This window comes from Neoarius graeffei, chromosome 5, assembly GCF_027579695.1.
Source record: "Neoarius graeffei isolate fNeoGra1 chromosome 5, fNeoGra1.pri, whole genome shotgun sequence".
In the NCBI taxonomy this organism is placed as follows: Eukaryota; Metazoa; Chordata; class Actinopteri; order Siluriformes; family Ariidae; genus Neoarius; species Neoarius graeffei.
Genome location: NC_083573.1, coordinates 41,575,701 through 41,597,043, shown reverse-complemented (window position 1 = coordinate 41,597,043; position 21,343 = coordinate 41,575,701). Strand labels below are relative to the sequence as shown.

The 21,343-nt window shown below is 43.0% G+C and overlaps 1 protein-coding gene across 1 annotated transcript in view; it reads left to right on the top strand.

Moving 5' to 3' along the window:
* Positions 1-1,130: 1,130 nt before the first annotated feature.
* dscc1 (DNA replication and sister chromatid cohesion 1) overlaps positions 1,131-21,343 on the top strand; it is a 34,138-nt gene continuing 13,925 nt past the window's right edge. The window contains exons 1-2 of the mRNA XM_060920526.1: positions 1,131-1,384; positions 19,480-19,648. Of these exons, the coding sequence (XP_060776509.1) occupies positions 1,215-1,384; positions 19,480-19,648 (339 nt within the window). The 5' untranslated portion in view covers positions 1,131-1,214. The remainder of the gene's footprint in view (positions 1,385-19,479; positions 19,649-21,343) is intronic.

Sequence of the window (21,343 nt, the reverse complement as noted above, 5' to 3'; positions counted from 1 at the left end):
GTTAGCGCTGTCACCTCACAGCAAGAAGGTCCTGGGTTCAAGCCCCGGGGCCGGCAAGGGCCCTTCTGTGCGGAGTTTGCATGTTCTCCCCGTGTCCGCGTGGGTTTCCTCCGGGTGCTCCGGTTTCCCCCACAGTCCAAAGACACGCAGGTTAGGTTAACTGGTGACTCTAAATTGACCGTAGGTGTGAATGTGAGTGTGAATGGTTGTCTGTGTCTCTGTGTCAGCCCTGTGATGACCTGGCGACTTGTCCAGGGTGTACCCCGCCTTTCGCCCGTAGTCAGCTGGGATAGGCTCCAGCTTGCCTGCGACCCTGTAGAAGGATAAAGCGGCTAGAGATAATGAGATGAGATGAGATATATATATATATATAGGCGGCACGGTGGTGTAGTGGTTAGCGCTGTCGCCTCACAGCAAGAAGGTCCTGGGTTCGAGCCCCGTGGCCGGCGAGGGCCTTTCTGTGCGGAGTTTGCATGTTCTCCCCGTGTCCGCGTGGGTTTCCTCTGGGTGCTCCGGTTTCCCCCACAGTCCAAAGACACGCAGGTTAGGTTAACTGGTGACTCTAAATTGACCGTAGGTGTGAATGTGAGTGTGAATGGTTGTCTGTGTCTATGTGTCAGCCCTGTGATGACCTGGCGACTTGTCCAGGGTGTACCCCGCCTTTCGCCCGTAGTCAGCTGGGATAGGCTCCAGCTTGCCTGCGACCCTGTAGAAGGATAAAGCGGCTAGAGATAATGGATGGATGGGTCTATGTGGGGCGGCACGGTGGTGTAGTGGTTAGCATCGTCGCCTCACAGCAAGAAGGTTCTGGGTTCGAGCTCAGCGGCCGATGAAGGCCTTTCTGTGCAGAGTTTGCATGTTCTCTCCGTGTCCGCGTGGGTTTCCTCCGGGTGCTCCGGTTTCCCCCACAGTCCAAAGACATGCAGGTTAGGTTAACTGGTGACTCTAAATTGACCGTAGGTGTGAATGTGAGTGTGAATGGTTGTCTGTGTCTCTGTGTCAGCCCTGTGATGACCTGGCGACACATAGACACAGACAACTTGATAAACTTGCTCATTATTGTGGTGTCGGAAACAGGATTCCTTAAGAGAGACCTGGCAACCCTGAACAAACGTGTCTTCCGCCAGAATATTGCGGGAAAATTGCGACCGCAGGCTGCGTGTAGATTAGCGTTAGCGTTGAGGCTCGCTGCAGTGCAGGATCAGAGCCCGGAGATGAGGACGTTAGAGGAGGTTCAGGCCACGCTGCACATCGCCAAGCTGAAGGAGGAGGATTTACTGCCAGCAGCGCACTGCCTGTCCTTCAGCGGCCGGGTCTCCTCCGGGGAGTACTGCCTCATGGAGCTGGACCACACGCTCTGCAGACACATTGAAGCAGGAAAGAGGTGCTCATGGCTTTGTTTTGTTGTCTCGAGTAAAGAGAAATGGCGCAAAAATAACTTTAATACCACTTTAGATGTTTGTTTTTTTAATTTTATTTTTAAGATTAGACAATACAACAACAAAACAGTCAGAACAAGTGACAGACATCCCAAAACATGACAAAGGCATAACTCAAAAAAAATAAGTAATATAGAAAAAAAAAAAACTAGATAGAACTCGGGGATGCCTCCGCCTGGTGGACTACACGCCTTATTAAGTTGTGATTTGGGGATGGACATTTGACCTCAGAGTGACCTTGACCTGTGACCTTTTAACCTCAAAATCTAATCAGTTCATGTTTGTCCCAAAGTGCACAAACGGTGAAAGTTTGGTGAAATTCCTTTCATTAGTCTTAGAGATATTGTGTTCACAAGGTTTTCGGACAGACATTTGACCTCACAGTGACCTTGACCTGTGACCTTTAGATTTTGAGGTTAAATCAGTTCATGTTTTCCCAAAGTGCACAAACGGTGAAAGTTTGGCGAAATTCCTTTCGTTAGTCTTTTGAGATATCGTGTTCACAAGGTTTTTGGACAGACATTTGACCTCATAGTGACCTTTTAACCTCAAAATCTAATCAACTCATCTTTGTCCCAAAGTGCACAAATGGTGAAAGTTTGGTGAAATTCCTTTCATTAGCCTTCGAGATATTGTGTTCACAAGGTTTTCGGACAGACATTTGACCTCATAGTGACCTTGACCTGTGACCTTTTAACCTCAAAATCTAATCAACTCATCTTTGTCCCAAAGCGCACAAACGGTGAAAGTTTGGTGAAATTCCTATCATTAGCCTTCGAGATATCGTGTTCACAAGGTTTTCGGACAGACATTTGACCTCACAGTGACCTTGACCTGTGACCTTCTGATCTCAAAATCTAATCAGTTCATGTTTGTCCCAAAGTGCACAAATGGTGAAAGTTTGGTGAAATTCCTTTCATTAGCCTTAGAATATTGTGTTCACAAGGTTTTCGGACAGACATTTGACCTCACAGTGACCTTGACCTGTGACCTTCTGATCTCAAAATCTAATCAGTTCATGTTTGTCCCAAAGCGCACAAATGGTGAAAGTTTGGTGAAATTCCTTTCATTAGTCTTTGAGATATCGTGTTCACAAGGTTTCGGGACGGACGGACGCACGGACAGACAGACAACCCGAAAACATGATGCCTCCTGCACCTTAAGGTGGTGGAGGCATAAAAATAGGGGTGATAAGTGAATAACATAAAATAATAAATTGAAATAAGTTTAAAGAAAGAAAAGGAGAAATAAAACGGGGCAAATTGAAATGACAATTTTACTTAATGTAATTTGAATAAAATTTGAATAGCTGATAAGCACTTTTTGTTGGATTCGATATGTGACAGAGACTCAAAATACATTTTTAATTCAATTAAAAATAATGGGAATGAGGGGCTGCCTCGGACATTTTGACTTTATGTATATGGAATTTACCTAGTAATATAAAGAGATTAATTATGTTAAATGTATTATTGCACGAGAGAGTGACAAAAATAATGATTTTCTCATCAAAGTGAAACTTGACTCTAGTTTAGGCGAAAAGAAAATTTCCCGATTCTTTCCAAAAGGTGATACAAAAAGGGCATTTATAAAATAAATGGATGATACTTTATCTTTTTTACAAAAGGTACAGCTGTCATCAATATCAGAAAATCTGGAGATGTATGCATTAGTAGGATAGATGTTATGTAATAGTTTAAGATATAATTCTCTGATTTTGTTAGAAATCTCATCTCATTATCTCTAGCCGCTTTATCCTGTTCTACAGGGTCGCAGGCAAGCTGGAGCCTATCCCAGCTGACTATGGGCGAAAGGCGGGGTACACCCTGGACAAGTCGCCAGGTCATCACAGGGCTGACACATAGACACAGACAACCATTCACACTCACATTCACACCTACGGTCAATTTAGAGTCACCAGTTAACCTAACCTGCATGTCTTTGGACTGTGGGGGAAACCGGAGCACCCGGAGGAAACCCACGCGGACACGGGGAGAACATGCAAACTCCACACAGAAAGGCCCTCGCCGGCCATGGGGCTCGAACCCAGACCTTCTTGCTGTGAGGCGACAGCGCTAACCACTACACCACCATGCCGCCCCTTTGTTAGAAATTAAAAATTTGAATAATATGACTTTAGATGAAGCTAGTTAGCAGCAGTTAGAGTGACGTAGCCACTCTACATGTCACGTGACACACAGCAAAGCTAGCAGGAGGAGGAGTGATGAAAAGTGTTGCCAACTTAGCGACTTTTTTTTTTCAAAAGCGACAAATCTAGCGACTTTTAGTGGTGTTATTGGAGACTTTTCTGGTGTTTTGGAGACTCTGACGTGAAAGCACGTATATTTCTACAGGTACTGTCCTCAACAAGCAGCGGGTGCTGCTGCGATCCCCTCCGCCACCCCACAGCACTCACAGGCAGTGTCCCAGCAGCCTCGCGCAGCAGCTGCAGTCAGAGCGGAGAGGGGAGGGGGCGGGGCACTCCTATCCTCTCCAGACTTCTAATGAATCGTGCATGTGCAAAGTCGCCGCTATTCCCGCCCTGGCTTAGAGAGCGGGACATAAATGTCTCTTCGCTGTCACACTAAAATACAGTGCCTTGCAAAAGTATTCATACCCCTTGAACTTTTTCACATTTTTCCACCTTACAACCACGAACTTAAAAGTTTTTTTATTGAGATTTTATGTGATAGACCAACACAGAGTAGCACATAATTGTGAAGTGAAACGAAAATGATAAATGGTCTTCAAAATTTTAAACAAATAAAAATCTGAAAAATGTGTTGTGCATTAGTATTCAGCCCCCCTGCGTCAATACTTTGTAGAGCCACCTTTTGCTGCAATTACAGCTGCAAGTCTTTTGTGGTATGTCTCTACCAGCTTTGCACGTCTAGACACTGAAATTTTTGCCCATTCTTCTTTGCAAAATAGCTCAAGCTCAGGCAGATTGGATGGAGAGCGTCTGTGAACAGCAGTTTTCAAGTCTTGCCACAGATGCTCAATGGGATTTAGGTCTGGACTTTGACTGGGCCATTCTAACACATGAATATTCTTTGATCTAAACCATTCCATTGTCGCTCTGGCTGTATGTTTAGGGTCATTGTCTTGCTGGAAGGTGAATCTCCTTCCCAGTCTCAAGTCTTTTGCAGCCTCCAACAGGTTTTCTTCCAGGATTGCCCTGTATTTAGCTCCATCCATCTTCCCATCAACTCTGACCAGCTTCCCTGTCCCTGCTGAAGAAAAGCATCCCCATAGCATGATGCTGCCACCACCATGTTTCACAGTGGGGATGGTGTGTGCAGGGTGATGAGCAGTGTTAGTTTTCCGCCACACATAGCGCTTTGCATTTAGGCCAAAAAGTTCAACTTTGGTCTCATCTGACCAAAGCACCTTCTTCCACATGTTTGCTGTGTCCCCTACATGGCTCCTTATGCCTGTCTTTCAACAATGGCTTTCTTCTTGCCACTCTTCCAAAAAGGCCAGATTTGTGGAGTGTACGAGTCCTGTGCACAGATTCTCCCACCTGAGCTGTGGATTTCTGCAGCTCCTCCAGAGTGATCATGGGCCTCTTGGCTGCTTCTCTGACCAGTGCTCTCCTTGCTCGCTCTGTCAGTTTAGGTGGACAGCCATGTCTTGGTAGGTTTGCAGTTGTGCCATACTTTTTCCATTTTTGAATGATGGATTGAACAGTGCTTCTTGAGATGTTCAGAGCTTGGGATATTTTTTTATAACCTAACCCTGCTTTAAACTTCTCCAGAACTTTATCCCTGACCCGTCTGCTGAGTTCTTTGGTCTTCATGATGCTGTTTGTTCTTCAGTGTTCTCTAACACTGCGTTCAGACTGCAACCTGAAACGACCCATATCCGATTTGTTGTGAAATCCGATTTTTTTGTTAGGCCGTTCACATTACCAATTATATGAGACTTGTATGCGATCTCCAATATGAACGGAAAACTAGGGATGTCCCGATCCGATCACGTGATCGGAAATCGGGCCCGATCACATGGTTTCAGACTCAATCGGAATCGGGCATTGCCTCCCGATCAGGGATCGGATATATATCTACTGTATATAATATATTCTCATTTTTAACACATCAATAGCTATGCGTTGGCACAGAGTGAGACCAGACCTCTTGTCTCAACACAGCAACATCAACGCGTGCGGCATGACATCACTTTGTAGCGGAGACGCTATTGGTTATTCGCTGCCTGTTGCCGGCAAAGTTGAACACGGAAGCAGTTCGAAGCGGAAAGCAAAGCATGAGATCTTTTTTTTTTTCGTTGGATGACAAAAGAAACGGGCTCAAACCTGAAAGGGTAGAAATGCTTGTTTTCATCAAGAAAAACGTTCATTTCCTTAATTGAAATTACTGTACACCACTGTGAGATGCGTTCTTAAAAACAAATTACCGGCACTGTGGCACTTTATTTTTTTTATTTGTTTACATTCCTGCCAGGTATTTTAAGGTTATTTTTTAAAATTTGTTATTTATTGTTCAAACTGCCTCACGTAAGTGCTCTGTTTGCTAACGGAGTTGTTGGATGTTAAAATAAGGTGTTAAATAAAAAATGAACATCCTGGATCCGTTTCTTTCCTCGTCTTTATTTTTTATGGATTATAAGAAGTATCGGATCGGGACTCGGTATCGGCAGATACTCAAAATCAAATGATCGGTATCGGATCGGAGGGCAAAAAAACCTGATCGGGACATCCCTACGGAAAACGACCCAAAAGTGTCCCGCATGCGCAAATTGACACGTAATAAGCACATCTACGTAATACGTAAACAAAAAAAAAGTGCACTCTTCAAGTTTAATGATTTTCTTTTTTTGTTTGTTTGTTTGTTTGTTTGTTTAATTATCTGGTTAGTGTTAAAGTGTGAGGTCTCGTGTGTTTTTGTTTCTGAACTGAAATGAAAACGTGTAGCCTGGTAACGAGGGTTGACTCCTAAATGTCTCTCTAATTTCTATATAAGTGCACTACATGTTACTAGGAAGTAATGGATTTTTAAACTCTATATAGTGCACTCGAGCTTCAGTAGGCAGTCATTTGGGATACGGCCGCTGTATTACCAAACTCTTAATTCAGGCTTAATAATTTGCACATATTTATTTCGTCATATTAATAAACTTTTTCTACATTTTTATAAATATTTATTTAGATTGTTTATAGCCAGCTGAATTCTGCAACTTCTCTCAGCGCTGGCTCAAGGTGCAGAAACACCAGTGCAGTTTGCTATGGAGATGAGGTGAGACCTGGCGATGTGGTACAGGATGGTTTAAGTTATAAATCAGTTATAGAAACTGTTTTATTTAATCAGGCTAACAGATAAACATCCAGGTCCCTACCAAATCCACCATTAGCTTGATCAATTCTATAAAAGTCTATTTAAATTCTGAAAACTGTACAAATGTTGTTGTTTTCCACCAAAGAGGCGGGATTAGCCAACGCAGAATAGTGGCGTTTGTCTCTTGTTGATGACGTGTAGGTCGCATGAATGCGACCTGTCCGGTCAGACTGCAGTCGCATGTGAAAATATCGGATATGCATCAGATTTAGGACCACATATCCAAGCAGCCTGGGTCGCATGTGAAAATATCGGATATGCATCAGATTTAGGACCACATATCCAAGCAGCCTGGGTCGCATGTGAAAATATCGGATATGCATCAGATTTAGGACCACATATCCAAGCAGCCTGGGTCGCATGTGAAAATATCGGATATGCATCAGATTTAGGACCACATATCCAAGCAGCCTGGGTCGCATGTGAAAAAAATCGGATCTGTGTCGTTCAGGTTGTCAATAACAAATCGGATACAGGTCGCATATGGGCAAAAAAATCGGATATGGGTCGTTTCAGGGTGCAGTCTGAACATAGTCTAACAAACCACTGAGGCCTTCACAGAACAAGTGTATTTATGCTGAGAGTAAATTACACACAGTAGGACTCTGTTAACTAATTAGATGACTTCTGAAGGCAATCGACTGCACTGGATTGTATTTAGAGGTATCAGAGTCCAGGGGGCTGAATACTAATGCACACCACATTTTTCAGATTTTTATTTGTTTAAAATTTTGAAGACCATTTATCATTTTCGTTTCACTTCACAATTATGTGCTACTCTGTGTTGGTCTAACACATAAAATCTCAATAAAAAACTTTTAAGTTCATTGTTGTAAGGTGGAAAAATGTGAAAAAGTTCAAGGGGTATGAATACTTTGTACCGTAAGTGCTCTCTCATGACCCTAACATCAGACTCGACAGTACATGGGTCAATGCCATGTAAAATACTGACACAGTTTGCTGTGGCAAATACACCACAGGAATTAGTGTCAGGTTGGGATTGAACATCTACAAATTTCAAAACGAGTGACATTGATGACACTGGTCTTGCAAACTGAGCCACACTTCTTAAACATGTTAACCTGAGATAGTTGCCTCCTCCACTGTCTAACATATCAACATCTCCATCGTGACCATTAAAAATGGAGACAACTATCCAGTGAGAACCCATCCCAACAGGATGGCACTTCTTCCGCCACACGGGATTTCTTTGTGATGTCACGCCGAGGTATATTCCGTAATTGGAGTTCCAGGCTTTTAGATCAATTTCGATTGAAAATATCGTGAATATACCGTATTTTCTGGACTATAAGCCGCTACTTTTTTCCTAGGTTTTGAACCATGCGGCTTATACAAAGGTGCGGCTATTCTGTGGATTTTTCTTCCACCGCTAGGGGCGCTCTAACCGGAAGTAGAATCAAAAATAAGATAGACGAAAAATCAATGCAAAGAAGAATTAGCAGATCTTTAGCAGATAGAACACGCACGACAAATTACTAACTGGTAATTATTTTCAAATCCAGCGAAGATGATTAAAGTGACTTGTGGTTTCAAACACAGGAGAAATGAAGGTAAATAAATACCGGTTATTTTCTCTTGGTTCTGTTCCGTTTTAATCAGCAAAGTTGCTGCCGTGTTAAAAGGCACTGTTCGGAAAGAATCTGTTCAGGTACATACATGTACATTTACAGTACAAAATCGTTCTGTACATGCAGTAAATATCTAATTTTTCAACATAGATATCTGCGGCTTATAGCCCGGTGCGGCTTGTATATCTTTTTTTTTTTTTAAATAGAGCGGATGCGGCTTATATACAGGTGCGCTCTATAGTCCAGAAAATACGGTAACGTTAATGCAATGTGACGGGATATAATAATACTGGATAATAGAAGAATACATGACAGTGATACGTGTGGGTACAAGATGTTAAGCATGAAACCCCTGAATATTTAGAAAACGTAACATTATTGTAATGTACTCTCCCGTTCTGGTTCACACTGGGTTATGGGAAACACCAAATTTTTTAAATTAATTTTTTTTTTTTGCAGTGTGTTATGCATTTTCAGTTTAACGTCATGTCAAAGAGCTTCATTTGTTCATAATGGCACTCAAAATGGTCGCCAGTCCAGACCACGTGACCAGAACTACTACTACTAGAGCGGTGGCTACAATTATCGACACCTTAACGATCTTTTGGCCATTGCAAAAATAGAAAAGACTTTCAAGACGTAATTGTGCATGAATAGTTACTCAAACTTCCACTGGGGAGAAAAAAAAAAAAAGAGTTGATTCCCGATTACTTGGCGTATCAGATCATGTGACACCGTTCCACAATTATCGACACTTTTGTCCAGTTATCGACACCCAGATTATTTATTTAAAAAATAATCAGTATGTGGTATTAAGTTAGCAAGACAGTTTTTATTTAAAATGTGTTTTACATAGACTTATTTAGTGCAAAATATCTTGTATATAAATAGATCGAAGCGCTGTCGCTTCACAGCAAGAAGGTTCTGGGTTCGAGCTCCGTGGCCGGCGAGGGCCTTTCTGTGTGGAGTTTGCATGTTCTTCCTGTGGGTTTCCTCCGGGTACTCCGGTTTCCCCCACAGTCCAAAGACATGCAGGTTAGGTTAACTGGTGGCTCTAATGCTGTGTTCACACTTATACCGGTACGATAGTGGTATAACTGTATCGATACAAAGTATACCGGTACAGTTTAGTGCATCTGTCCACACTAGCGAGAAATGTTTGCGGTTTTCTTTCACGGTAGTTGAAATGCGCGTGCGCGAAATGTTTCCGTAGTTACCGAGTAACTTCCTTCCGAGAATATGGCGGCTGAAACAACGCGTGTGTGCTTTTTGTTGTCAGTGTACAGTCTGTATTTCTGGTGGTCATTTATTCAGTCGAATCGTATAAAACGCGCGAGGCAGTTGAGAAAGAAACAAATGAATCTCCGTTCTTCACTATTTTATTCAGCGAAGACATCGATTGGTGTGTGACTTTGCGCATGCGCATTATATTTGTATCGATACAGAGCCGCTTCATCTGTCCACACTACAGCGAAGCGCTACAGTACCGATACTGCACCGGTACGAAACCCATACATTTGTGGGTTTCGTACCGATACAGTTATACCGCTACAGTACCGGTATAGTTGCTAGTGTGGACAGGTGTTGCGGTATGAAAGTAGTTTCGTATCAGTACAAAATCCCTAGTGTGGACAGGGTATTAATTGACCGTAGGTGTGAGTGTGAATGGTTGTCTGTGTCAGCCCTGTGATGACCTGGCGACTTGTCCAGGGTGTACCCCGCCTTTCGCCCGTAGTCAGCTGGGATAGGCTCCAGCTCGCCTGCGACCCTGTAGAACAGGATAAAGCGGCTACAGATGATGGATGGATGGATAAATACATCGATGTCGGTGCTGACATAAATGAGGAAGTAATTCTAATGTCTGTAAACAAATGAACTGATAATGTTGAACCTGTGTCAGAAAATCTTTTTGTTCCACTTTCTGCCTACTTTCTAAGTATTTTTGTCGATCACATTGTTAATCATTCATTGTTTGTATTAATTTCCACTTTAGTAATTTACCAATAAATGTCAACAGGCAATTGACATTGTAACCATGAAAATCCAGGTCAAAGGTCGCATGTCATTCCTTGAACCAAAATATAAAATGTCTACTGATATTGTAATATGTGGTGGAGATTTACAACAAACTAAAAAAAAATTTCTGAATGGAAGAGAAAAATCTGAATATTTCAGGCATGTTAAATTTTTTTTTTTTATATGCTAGGAATTTAATTCTGGTCTAATTCTATTTATTGCAGTAGGATTCCGAATACTCTATAAACATTCTGTTATGAATCAGGAAAAAAATTATTATAAATCTCAGGACTTTTTTTTTTTTTTTTTTAAAGTACTTCATCTACTTCAACAATGTTACACAAAGATCGATCCATAACAGTTGTAAATGTCACTTAATTCCACAGGGTGTCGATAATGGTGGACACCGGTGAAAGTGATCACTATTATCGACACCTCACGTGATTCTCAAACGCGCATTTAGATGCAAAATGGCGAATGAAAGAGCAAGAAACAAAGTAGGTTTCAACAAGGAGATCATGAAATATCAGTGAATTTGATCAGTAAAAACACGTCCGTGATCTTTCCACCATGCTTACCTGCGACGATAACGTCCGGGTTTTCCTCAAATTGCTGATCGTGCTTTTTAAAAAAAAAAATTCCATCTCAGAACACGAGGTGTGTCATCAGACGACAAGCTCAAAGGGTGAGATGGGTCTTCTGGTTGATAACCTGAGTTTTCAGGTAATTAGGTATGCCCAATGTCACCTGAATAAGTAGGAACAGTATACATATTGCAGTGAGTACAAGCAGGGACTCTGGCAACTAACTATGACAGCATAACTCAAAGGGGAGAGCCAGAAGGTAACCCAGGCATGAGGGAGCCCTGGGACATAAAGCAGCAGTAGACCCCGAAGCCGCCGCCAGGCGCCGCTAAAACCGCCATTTAGAATTTGAGCCGCCGCCAGCCAATAATTTTGTAAGCCAATTTGAGCCGCTATCTAATAAAATTTGGCTGAGCCACTAAGAATTGTGTACATCAAATAATGGGTTTATCCACATCATGAGCTACAAGAAAAGTGACACAAACATGATCAACTGTACACACTAGTAGTAACACAATAGAGACGTATAGGCATACACTGTAGAGATTTAGAACTGATATCACAGCACAGAGAGCCACCACAAGCTTGCCGTTGTGACTACCTGTCTGGCTTCCCGCCCCTCACACCGTTACCACGATACACTGGGGAACCCGGGAACCCACCCAGAGCATCAATCGACTCCGATATCGACGAGATGGCTGCATTCTTTGCCGCTGCTGAGGGAAAGTGTAAAGGTATTTTTTTTTGTTTGTTTCTTTGTTTCACATACTTCGAGCTTGATAAAAAAAAAAGTACTCCACCACTCTACTTTCATCATAGTAAGATAGCTGCCAGTCCTTCACTGGTCATTGCTAGTGAGAGTAGATAGCTAGATGCCTTCCTCGAACAATCCAGATTAGCTTATTATTAGCATTGAACTACAATCTTGCTAGATTTATATTTACAATGAAGTAAGAGACCAGGGGACCTGTGGTAATTTGCTATTTATTCCCCCATTTGTTTGATCCGTTCGCCCGGATATATGCCACACAGTGACGTCCAGTATCAGCCATTTGTAGCCATAAACATTTTGGTGGCTGCAGCAGCCATTAAGGTTTTGGCTGAGTCAGCTAGCCAGCCAATAATTTCATCAGCCAGCCATTATCCTGAAAACAAACGGCTTCGGGGTCTAAGCAGCAGCCACTACACCGTCAACAAACTCGAGTGAGCAAGCGAGTGAGGACTGATGGCATCCATACATCCCAGTTTACCAAAACACTATGTCTGAGGATCCTCCAGATCTACACCTTTACCTCATAAACACCGTTAACAAAAGGCTTGACTAAACAGATATGTTTTCAGCCTAGACTTAAACGCTGAGACTGTGTCTGATTCCCGAACATTACTTGAAAGGCTGTTCCATAACTGTGGGGCTTTGTAAGAAAAGGCTCTGCCCCCTGATGTAGCCTTCATTATACGAGGTACCAGCAGATAGCCTGCACCATTTGATCTAAGTAGGCGTGGCGAGTCATAGAGGAGCAGAAGTTCACTCAGGTACTGTGGTGCGAGACCATTCAGTGCTTTAAAGGTCAATAGTAGTACTTTTATAATCAATATGAAATTTGATTGGGAGCCAATGAAGTGTGGATAAGACAGGGGTGATGTGGTCATATCTTCTAGTTCTAGTAAGGACTCTTGCTGCTGCATTTTGAACTAACTGGAGCTTGTTTATGCACTTATTGGAACATCCAGACAGTAAGGCATTACAGTAATCCAACCTGGAGGTAACGAAAGCATGAACTAGTTTTTCCGCGTCATGTAGTGACATTAAATTTTTTATCTTAGCAATATTTCTGCGATGAGGCCATTATTAAAAAATGTTCTGTTTCCGGTCCACCGGCCGGGTGAGTGCCGTTTGTGCGGTTGAATTTTTTTTTTTTTTTTAACGATGGTTTTCTACTTTTTTTTTTTTTAAAGATATTTTTTGGGCTTTTTTCACCTTTATTGGATAGGACCGTGTAGAGACAGGAAATGAGCAGGAGAGAGAGAGACGGGGGGTGGCACGGTGGTGTAGTGGTTAGCGCTGTCGCCTCACAGCAAGAAGGTCCTGGGTTCGAGCCCTGGGGCCGGCGAGGGCCTTTCTGTGCGGAGTTTGCATGTTCTCCACGTGGGTTTCCTCCGGGTGCTCCGGTTTCCCCCACAGTCCAAAGACATGCAGGTTAGGTTAACTGGTGACTCTAAATTGACCGTAGGTGTGAATGTGAGTGTGAATGGTTGTCTGTGTCTATGTGTCAGCCCTGTGATGACCTGGCGACTTGTCCAGGGTGTACCCCGCCTTTCACCCGTAGTCAGCTGGGATAGGCTCCAGCTTGCCTGCGACCCTGTAGAAGGATAAAGCGGCTAGAGATAATGAGATGAGATGAGAGAGACGGGGAGGGATCGGGAAATGACCTCGGGTTGGAATCGAACCCGGGTCCCCGGATTTATGGTGTGGCGCCTTATCCACCTGAGCCATGACGCCCCCAGGTTTTTCTACATTTTTTTCGGGTTTGTAAATCTAAAATCGAACTTGACATTTACACATTCCGTGTAGAATATAGAATTGAATCAGCTCTGCGCATGCACCGTGCGGCACAAAAAAAAATGGCAGCCACCATGAAGGAAGGAGATCCGGAGTTTTCAAACGTTTGCTTAAGTGTGAAATCGCAAAATGGTATTCTAGCGAACAACAAAATAGTAAAGATTCAGAAAAACAAATCATTCAGTGATCATTTTAATAGTGTAATTTCATCCGAACTAGGCCTAACGCTCGATTTAGAACTACAAAAAGTCCGTGTGTCGGACATTTTAAGTACCTTTTGTAAAAGTTTTGCGAATGTTGCAGTCAGCATTTAAAATGCTAACTTAAAGTTTTTGTACAAGTTTCAGTTGATTAAACCGTCATTTTATTAAATGTGTCTGCTTTTGTAATAAAAAAGTACTGAAAGAAAAAGCAAACACAGCATTGCGATTTCTTATCCATCCATATATAAAAAAAAAAAAATCCCTCCCTCCCGACTGAATTTTTTTACTCACCCGGTGGACAGGAAACGGATTTTTTTTTTTAAGGATGGCCTGAAAGAAAGCTGTCCGGGTGATGTTATCAATGTGAGTTTTGAATGAAAGACTGGGGTCAATAATCACTCCGAGGTCTTTTACTGCTGCACATGAAGAAACAGAAAGGCCATCCAGAGTTACTGTGTAATCAGAAAACTTACTTCTAGCTGCATGTGGTCCGAGTACAAGTACTTCAGTCTTGTCAGAGTTAAGCAGAAGGAAGTTAATAAGCATCCAATGTCCTAATGTCCTTCACACATTCCTCAATTCTATTAAGTTAATATCATACACCGTACCAGTCAAAAGTTTGTAAACACCTTCGAATTCAGTGTTTTTTTCTTTATTTTTATTAATTAAGTCACTTCATGTCTTAAAGTAACGATGGATGTCGTTTCTCTTTACTTAGTTGAGTGGTTCTTGACGTAATATGGATTACTACAGTTGTGGAATAGGGCTATTTACTTATTGTTTACTGTTTGATCTCAAATGCATTAAGAAGGCAAGAAATTGCACTAGTTAGCTTTTGACTAGGTAAAGCTGTTAACTGAAAAGCATTCCAGGTGACTACCTCATGAAGCTGGTTAAGATAACGCCAGTCATGTGTAAAGCGTCATCAAGGTAAACGCTGGCTACTTTGAAGAATCTAAAACATGAAACCTATTTTATTTTTAAACACTTTTTTTCCCCACATAATTCCATATATGTTCCAGATGTTATTTCATGGTTTTAATGTCTTTAGTATTGTTTTACAATGTAGAAAATATAGTCAAAATACAGAAAAACCTATGGATGCAGGGATCGAAACAGGCGGTCGCCCACTCGCCAATGCGAGTTGGAAAGGGTACGGGCGACTAGTGACAACATGTACTCGACCGAGTGGGCGACTGGCTCGCCACGCTATATATATCAAACTACTCACTGCCTCAATGGTTTCTATCAATGATTCTCGCCCATTTTAAGCAGAACTTGGTCTATTTTACCGTTTTTTACGATAATTTCAATAGATTTTGTGAGACATTTGTCAAGTTGGCATAGACACGGGCGCCGCCATATTGTTTACGTGCGCAGTATACACCGCTACATGCAGCATGGCTGCGCGAAGTTTCGTTTCTTCCCATTCATTTTCGTTGCTGCCCGTGAAGACAAATGTAACTTGAACCGCTATTGGTCAGATAGATTAGACCCCTGCGAAGTTTAAAAGTCCTTGGCTTGACATTTCTGACAGCTATCAACACAAACGGATATCCAGGGATGGGAATTTTCCGCGGATCCGCGGATTTTATCAACCCAGGGGTCATTTTTGTGAATCATCTAAATCCGAGGAGAAAATATTTTGGGGGGCGTTAGGTATGTGTTGACCCGGTCAACCATCGGGAACAAGGCTCTGTTTACATCGGCAATTCAGAACGTACACTGTATTTGATTGGCCGTTGAGAGAGAAATATCGCGATTTGACCAATGGTAAACGAGCATAGATAGGAAAGGCCAAAATGTCACATGTAAGCTTCGTTCTGATTGGTTCTTCGCATTTCGCTTTCTTACTCATTCAACATGGCGCTCCACGAGGCCGGAGATTGAGGATGTAACAGCGAATAAGAGCTTCAAAATGGTGAAAATTATCACAAAAGAAAACGAATCGCTTATTCAGGTGATAGATAAAGACGTGAAGAATAAATTCCGTTGGGACTGGTTAGAGAGAACTGTAACTTTGAAGATAAAAATCGGCAAAACCACTGAAGACGTAGTTGAGAAATTGTCCGATTTCATTGGAAAATGTGACGCTCCCAGCAAAGCCCAATGTATCTACTGCAATGACATTATTAATTATGGCTCTCGTGGGTGCATTGCTTTGATTGAACATGCTTCAAAAGGGAAGAAAGGGAGCTGAGAGAACTGTTCAACAGGGAAATTGTGTTTCTGTTGAGACAAGTTCACTGCAAAAGAGGTAACTGCATTCTTTAATAAAGTAACTGAAACATTTACAGGATTATGTCAAATATTCTGTCTTTGTGTTTAATTTATATTCATCATTCCTTTCATTCTAGCATGAATTTAAAAATTCTTTTTAGCTGAGCATTATTGAGACTATTTTTGTTTATTAGTGTCCAAAACTCAAGCTTCTTTGGACTGAAAATATTATTCAACTGAGCAATCTGAGACCATTTCTAGTGGTCTAAAATGTATAAAACTCATTAGCTTCCGGGGGCCGAAGGCCCCCTGGACCCCCGACCAGGCTCCGCCCTGGACCTGGCTGGGGGCCGATGGCCCCCAGACCCCCGATTAAATTTTCAGCTGAAAATACAATTTCTCATTCTCATCCCTGGATATCGCTCAACAAGTATGATGAGCCAGAGCAGCCTGCAGGTGATGAGAGGGAGTATGTGGCAGGAGATGTAGAGCCCCAGGAGAGACAGAATGAGGAGGTGGAAGATGACGAGGAGGCGCAGCATGATGTGGTGTATGACCCGATAGATGATGATGATCTGGATGAGGGTTTCGAAGATTGTGATGATAATGAGATGACTGAGGAAGAAGTTTATAGACAGTTGAAATTGATCACTCATGTATAATATGGTTGCATTATATGAATAAATATATAAAATCAGCTTGAAATTTGTAATTATAAATACAGACCAGTGCTACTCCATTTGGACCAGTACCTCTGATGCCCCTTTTCCACCAAAGCAGTTCCAGGGCTGGTTCGGGGCCAGTGCTTAGTTTGGAACCGGGTTTTCTGTTTCCACTGACAAAGAACTGGCTCTGGGGCCAGAAAAACCAGTTCCAGGCTAGCACCAACTCTCTGCTGGGCCAGAGGAAAGAACCGCTTACGTCAGCGGGGGGGCGGAGTTGTTAAGACCGACAACAATAACAAGACCGCGAAAGATCGCCATTTTTAAGCGATGAGAAGCAGCAGTTGTACAAACGCGAAGTCATTTGTTGTTGCTGCTGCTGCTGCTTCTTCCGTGTTGTTTTTGCTTCGATATTCGCGCCAAGGTTTATGCAAACGTAGCGACGTAACTGACGTATACAGCGATGTAATGATGTGGCTTCCCTTAGCACCGCGAGCTATGGAAAAGCAAACTGGTTCTCAGCTGGCTCGCAAGTTGAACGAGTTGTGAACCAGCACCAGCACTGGCCCCGAACCAGCCCTGGAACTGATTTGGTGGAAAAGGGGTATGTGAGGCACTGGTCCAAATGGACCAGTGCTCCCAAATTCCCGTTTCGATCCCTGTGAATGAGTAGGGGTGTACAAATTTGAGTGGAACTATTATACCAGGAGGCTTTGATTCCTGCACTTTTCAGTTGGCATAAGATTCAAGTTCTCTATTCAGGCCCAGTTTTGTTGTGTTATGTTGAATACACAGTCCTGTGCAAAAGTCTTAGGCACCCAATTTTTTTTTTTTTAGTACAAACATTATAGATTTTTTTAGTTTATAACTTCAACATTATCAAGTTAATACAAAAACATTTTACATTTCCAAGCATTAGTTTTCCCAGCACAAAAATAAACTCATTATCTCATTCTCATCTCATTATCTCTAGCCGCTTTATCCTTCTACAGGGTCGCAGGCAAGCTGGAGCCTATCCCAGCTGACTACGGGCGAAAGGCGGGGTACACCCTGGACAAGTCGCCAGGTCATCACAGGGCTGACACATAGACACAGACAACCATTCACACTCACATTCACACCTACGGTCAATTTAGAGCCACCAGTTAACCTAACCTGCATGTCTTTGGACTGTGGGGGAAACCGGAACACCCGGAGGAAACCCACGCGGACACGGGGAGAACATGCAAACTCCGCACAGAAAGGCCCTCGCCGGCCATGGGGCTCGAACCCAGGACCTTCTTGCTGTGAGGCGACAGCGCTAACCACTACACCACCGTGCCGCCACAAAAATAAACTGTAACAGAAAAATCTTCGTATGTCAGTAAAGAAAGCAACAACATAATGAAGGCTGCCGGGTTTTGGTGCAAAATGAAGACGCGTATGTGACAGTCAGCGTGTCCAGAAGAACTGTGGCTGGTTCTGCAAGATACTCAGCAAAACCTACAGCAACCTATGTGTCTAAGACTTTTGCACAGCACCCACAACCTATGTGTCTAAGACTTTTGCACAGCACTATACATATGACCGACAAAAGGAAACAAAGATAAAATCCCCTAAGTGTTTTTCTTGTCTTATTTATGAAAATGACTATTCCAGAAAGCCTTGTACATTGTCAGTATTTGTCACATTGTTGTTGTTAGTTGAAAGAAAGAAAGCTGTGAGGAAAATAGATAGTTGTTTTGTTACTTCTGGTCAGCAATGCCATGATGTTCTGTATATTTGATAGATGTCATGTATGATAACGTTATTAATGTGGTAGGAGTGGCATCAGAAGTAGCAACGTAACGTGTGTATAACAGTAGTCGATTATACAGCCAAAGGGTTTTCAGTACAGTCTGCATCCCCGACACAGAGAAACAGTGGTTGCTGTAATGATTTAGTGTGGTCCAGAAGCAGTGGGTTGCAAAATTCAACTTAAATTTTATAGAAGTCAAGGCCAGACACAAGAGATGAGAAGTGAGACTGGGTTAAAAAAAAAAAAAAAACAAGTAGATGGTAATAGACAGAAATGCATGGAGTCCTGTGTTTTAAAAAATTGGCAGAGAGATAATCATTCGATCACATGATTCAGTTTGAGTGACTAGTCCAAAAATAAGTCTCTGACCCCACTTTGAGAACCACGGCTCTCAAGAAGTTCTGAGTGAAGTGATGCAACTCAACTTACAGTGATTTTTGCACCACCCTAATTTGAGTAAAACTGAAAAATGTGTAATGTAAGTTATATCATTAACCTTACTTTCACGTTATAAGTTAAACAGATGTTATATTAAACTTTTGTCTTGTCAACATTTTGGAAATTGTGTTCATTGAGATATCTCATCTCGTTATCTCTAGCCGCTTTATCCTGTTCTACAGGGTCGCAGGCAAGCTGGAGCCTATCCCAGCTGATTACGGGCGAAAGGCGGGGTACACCCTGGACAAGTCGCCAGGTCATCACAGGGCTGACACATAGACACAGACAACCATTCACACCTACGGTCAATTTAGAGTCACCAGTTAACCTAACCTGCATGTCTTTGGACTGTGGGGGAAACCGGAGCACCCGGAGGAAACCCATGCGGACACGGGGAGAACATGCAAACTCCGCACAGAAAGGCCCTCGCCGGCCACGGGGCTCGAACCTGGACCTTCTTGCTGTGAGGCAACAGCGCTAACCACTACACCACCGTGCCGCCCTCATTGAGATGTTGTTTAAAATATTACTTTTCAAAGGGGGTGTACTCCTTTACGCTGAGCACTGTAGATGGCAAACTGACATAAGTTGACAAAAGTATATGTACTGACTGCTGTTTGTTGTGTCTCTTCATCATCAGCCTCACAATCAGAGGTGACAAAGACGAGCATGCAGTCCTGTGTAGTGAAGACCAGACCTATGACTTGAAAATAGCAGAAACATCCAATTTGCTGCTGTTTGTACCTGGATGTAGGACTCCAGAGCAGCTCTCTGACAGCGCATCAGATCCGAAGCTAATCCATGCCCAGGTAAGCTCTTATAGCCCCGAAGACCCAGCTCCTACAGTGCCTTGCAAAAGTATTCATACCCCTTGAACTTTTTCACATTTTTCCACCTTACAACAATGAACTTAAAAGTTTTTTATTGAGATTTTATGTGATAGACCAACACAGAGTAGCACATAATTGTGAAGTGAAATGAAAATGATAAATGGTCTTCAAAATTTTAAACAAATAAAAATCTGAAAAATGTGGTGTGCATTAGTATTCAGCCCCCTGTACTCTGATACCTCTAAATACAATCCAGTGCAATCAATTGCCTTCAGAAGTCATCTAATTAGTTAATAGAGTCCTACTGTGTGTAATTTACTCTCAGCATAAATACACTTGTTCTGTGAAGGCCTCAGTGGATTGTTATGCCGCTTTTCCACTACCAGCGCGGCTGAGTTGGGCTGAGCCGTGCCGTGCTGAGTCGAGCTGAGCGGGGCTGTTGGAGTTGCATTTCGACTACAACCGTGCTGAACTGCGCTGGCTGGAAGTGGGTGGACACATTGGGTGGAGTTAGCGAAAGTGGGTGGACGTCAGGTGATGTCGTTAGGCGGCGCAAACAGTGACATCAGTGATCTTTTAAGCGGTAGTCTCAGGACCCGGATAGTAAACAATAAACATGGAGGACATGGAGTCGTTAGTGTTGCTGGTCTTGGTGCTGTGGCTTGTTGTCACCGACAACGCCAACAGATACTGGCAAGAGCGTATAGATGAGGCGAGGCGCATAAGGCTTCAGAAATTCTCGTAATTTATAATTCCTCTTCTTCTGGGTTTACGGTGTTTACAGATCCCAGCGTGCTCGTGGGGCATGTGTGGGCATGAGTACACTCCTCCTCACCAATCAGTGCACAGGGGAGTGTCTCCTCACGCCCTTAGCCCCACTCGGCTCAGGTTTGGCTCGCTTCAGCCCTACTCCAAAACCGTGCGAGTTTTGAGTGCTAAGCAGGGCTGAAGCGAGTTGAGTCGTGCTGCTCTGAGGTAGTCGAAACGCGAGCCGTGTCGGGCTGAAGTGAGCTGAAAAAGGGTAGTGGAAAAGGGCCATTAGAGATCACTGAAGAACAAACAGCATCATGAAGACCAAAGAACTCACCAGACAGGTCAGGGATAAAGTTCTGGAGAAGTTTAAAGCAGGGTTAGGTTATAAAAAAAAATATCCCAAGCTCTGAACATCTCAAGAAGCACTGTTCAATCCATCATTCAAAAATGGAAAAAGTATGGCACAACTGCAAACCTACCAAGACATGGCCGTCCACCTAAACTGACAGAGCGAGCAAGGAGAGCACTGGTCAGAGAAGCAGCCAAGAGGCCCATGATCACTCTGGAGGAGCTGCAGAAATCCACAGCTCAGGTGGGAGAATCTGTGCACAGGACAACTATAAGTCGTACACTCCACAAATCTGGCCTTTTTGGAAGAGTGGCAAGAAGAAAGCCATTGTTGAAAGACAGGCATAAGGAGCCATGTAGGGGACACAGCAAACATGTGGAAGAAGGTGCTTTGGTCAGATGAGACCAAAGTTGAACTTTTTGGCCTAAATGCAAAGCGCTATGTGTGGCGGAAAACTAACACTGCTCATCACCCTGCACACACCATCCCCACTGTGAAACATGGTGGTGGCAGCATCATGCTATGGGGATGCTTTTCTTCAGCAGGGACAGGGAAGCTGGTCAGAGTTGATG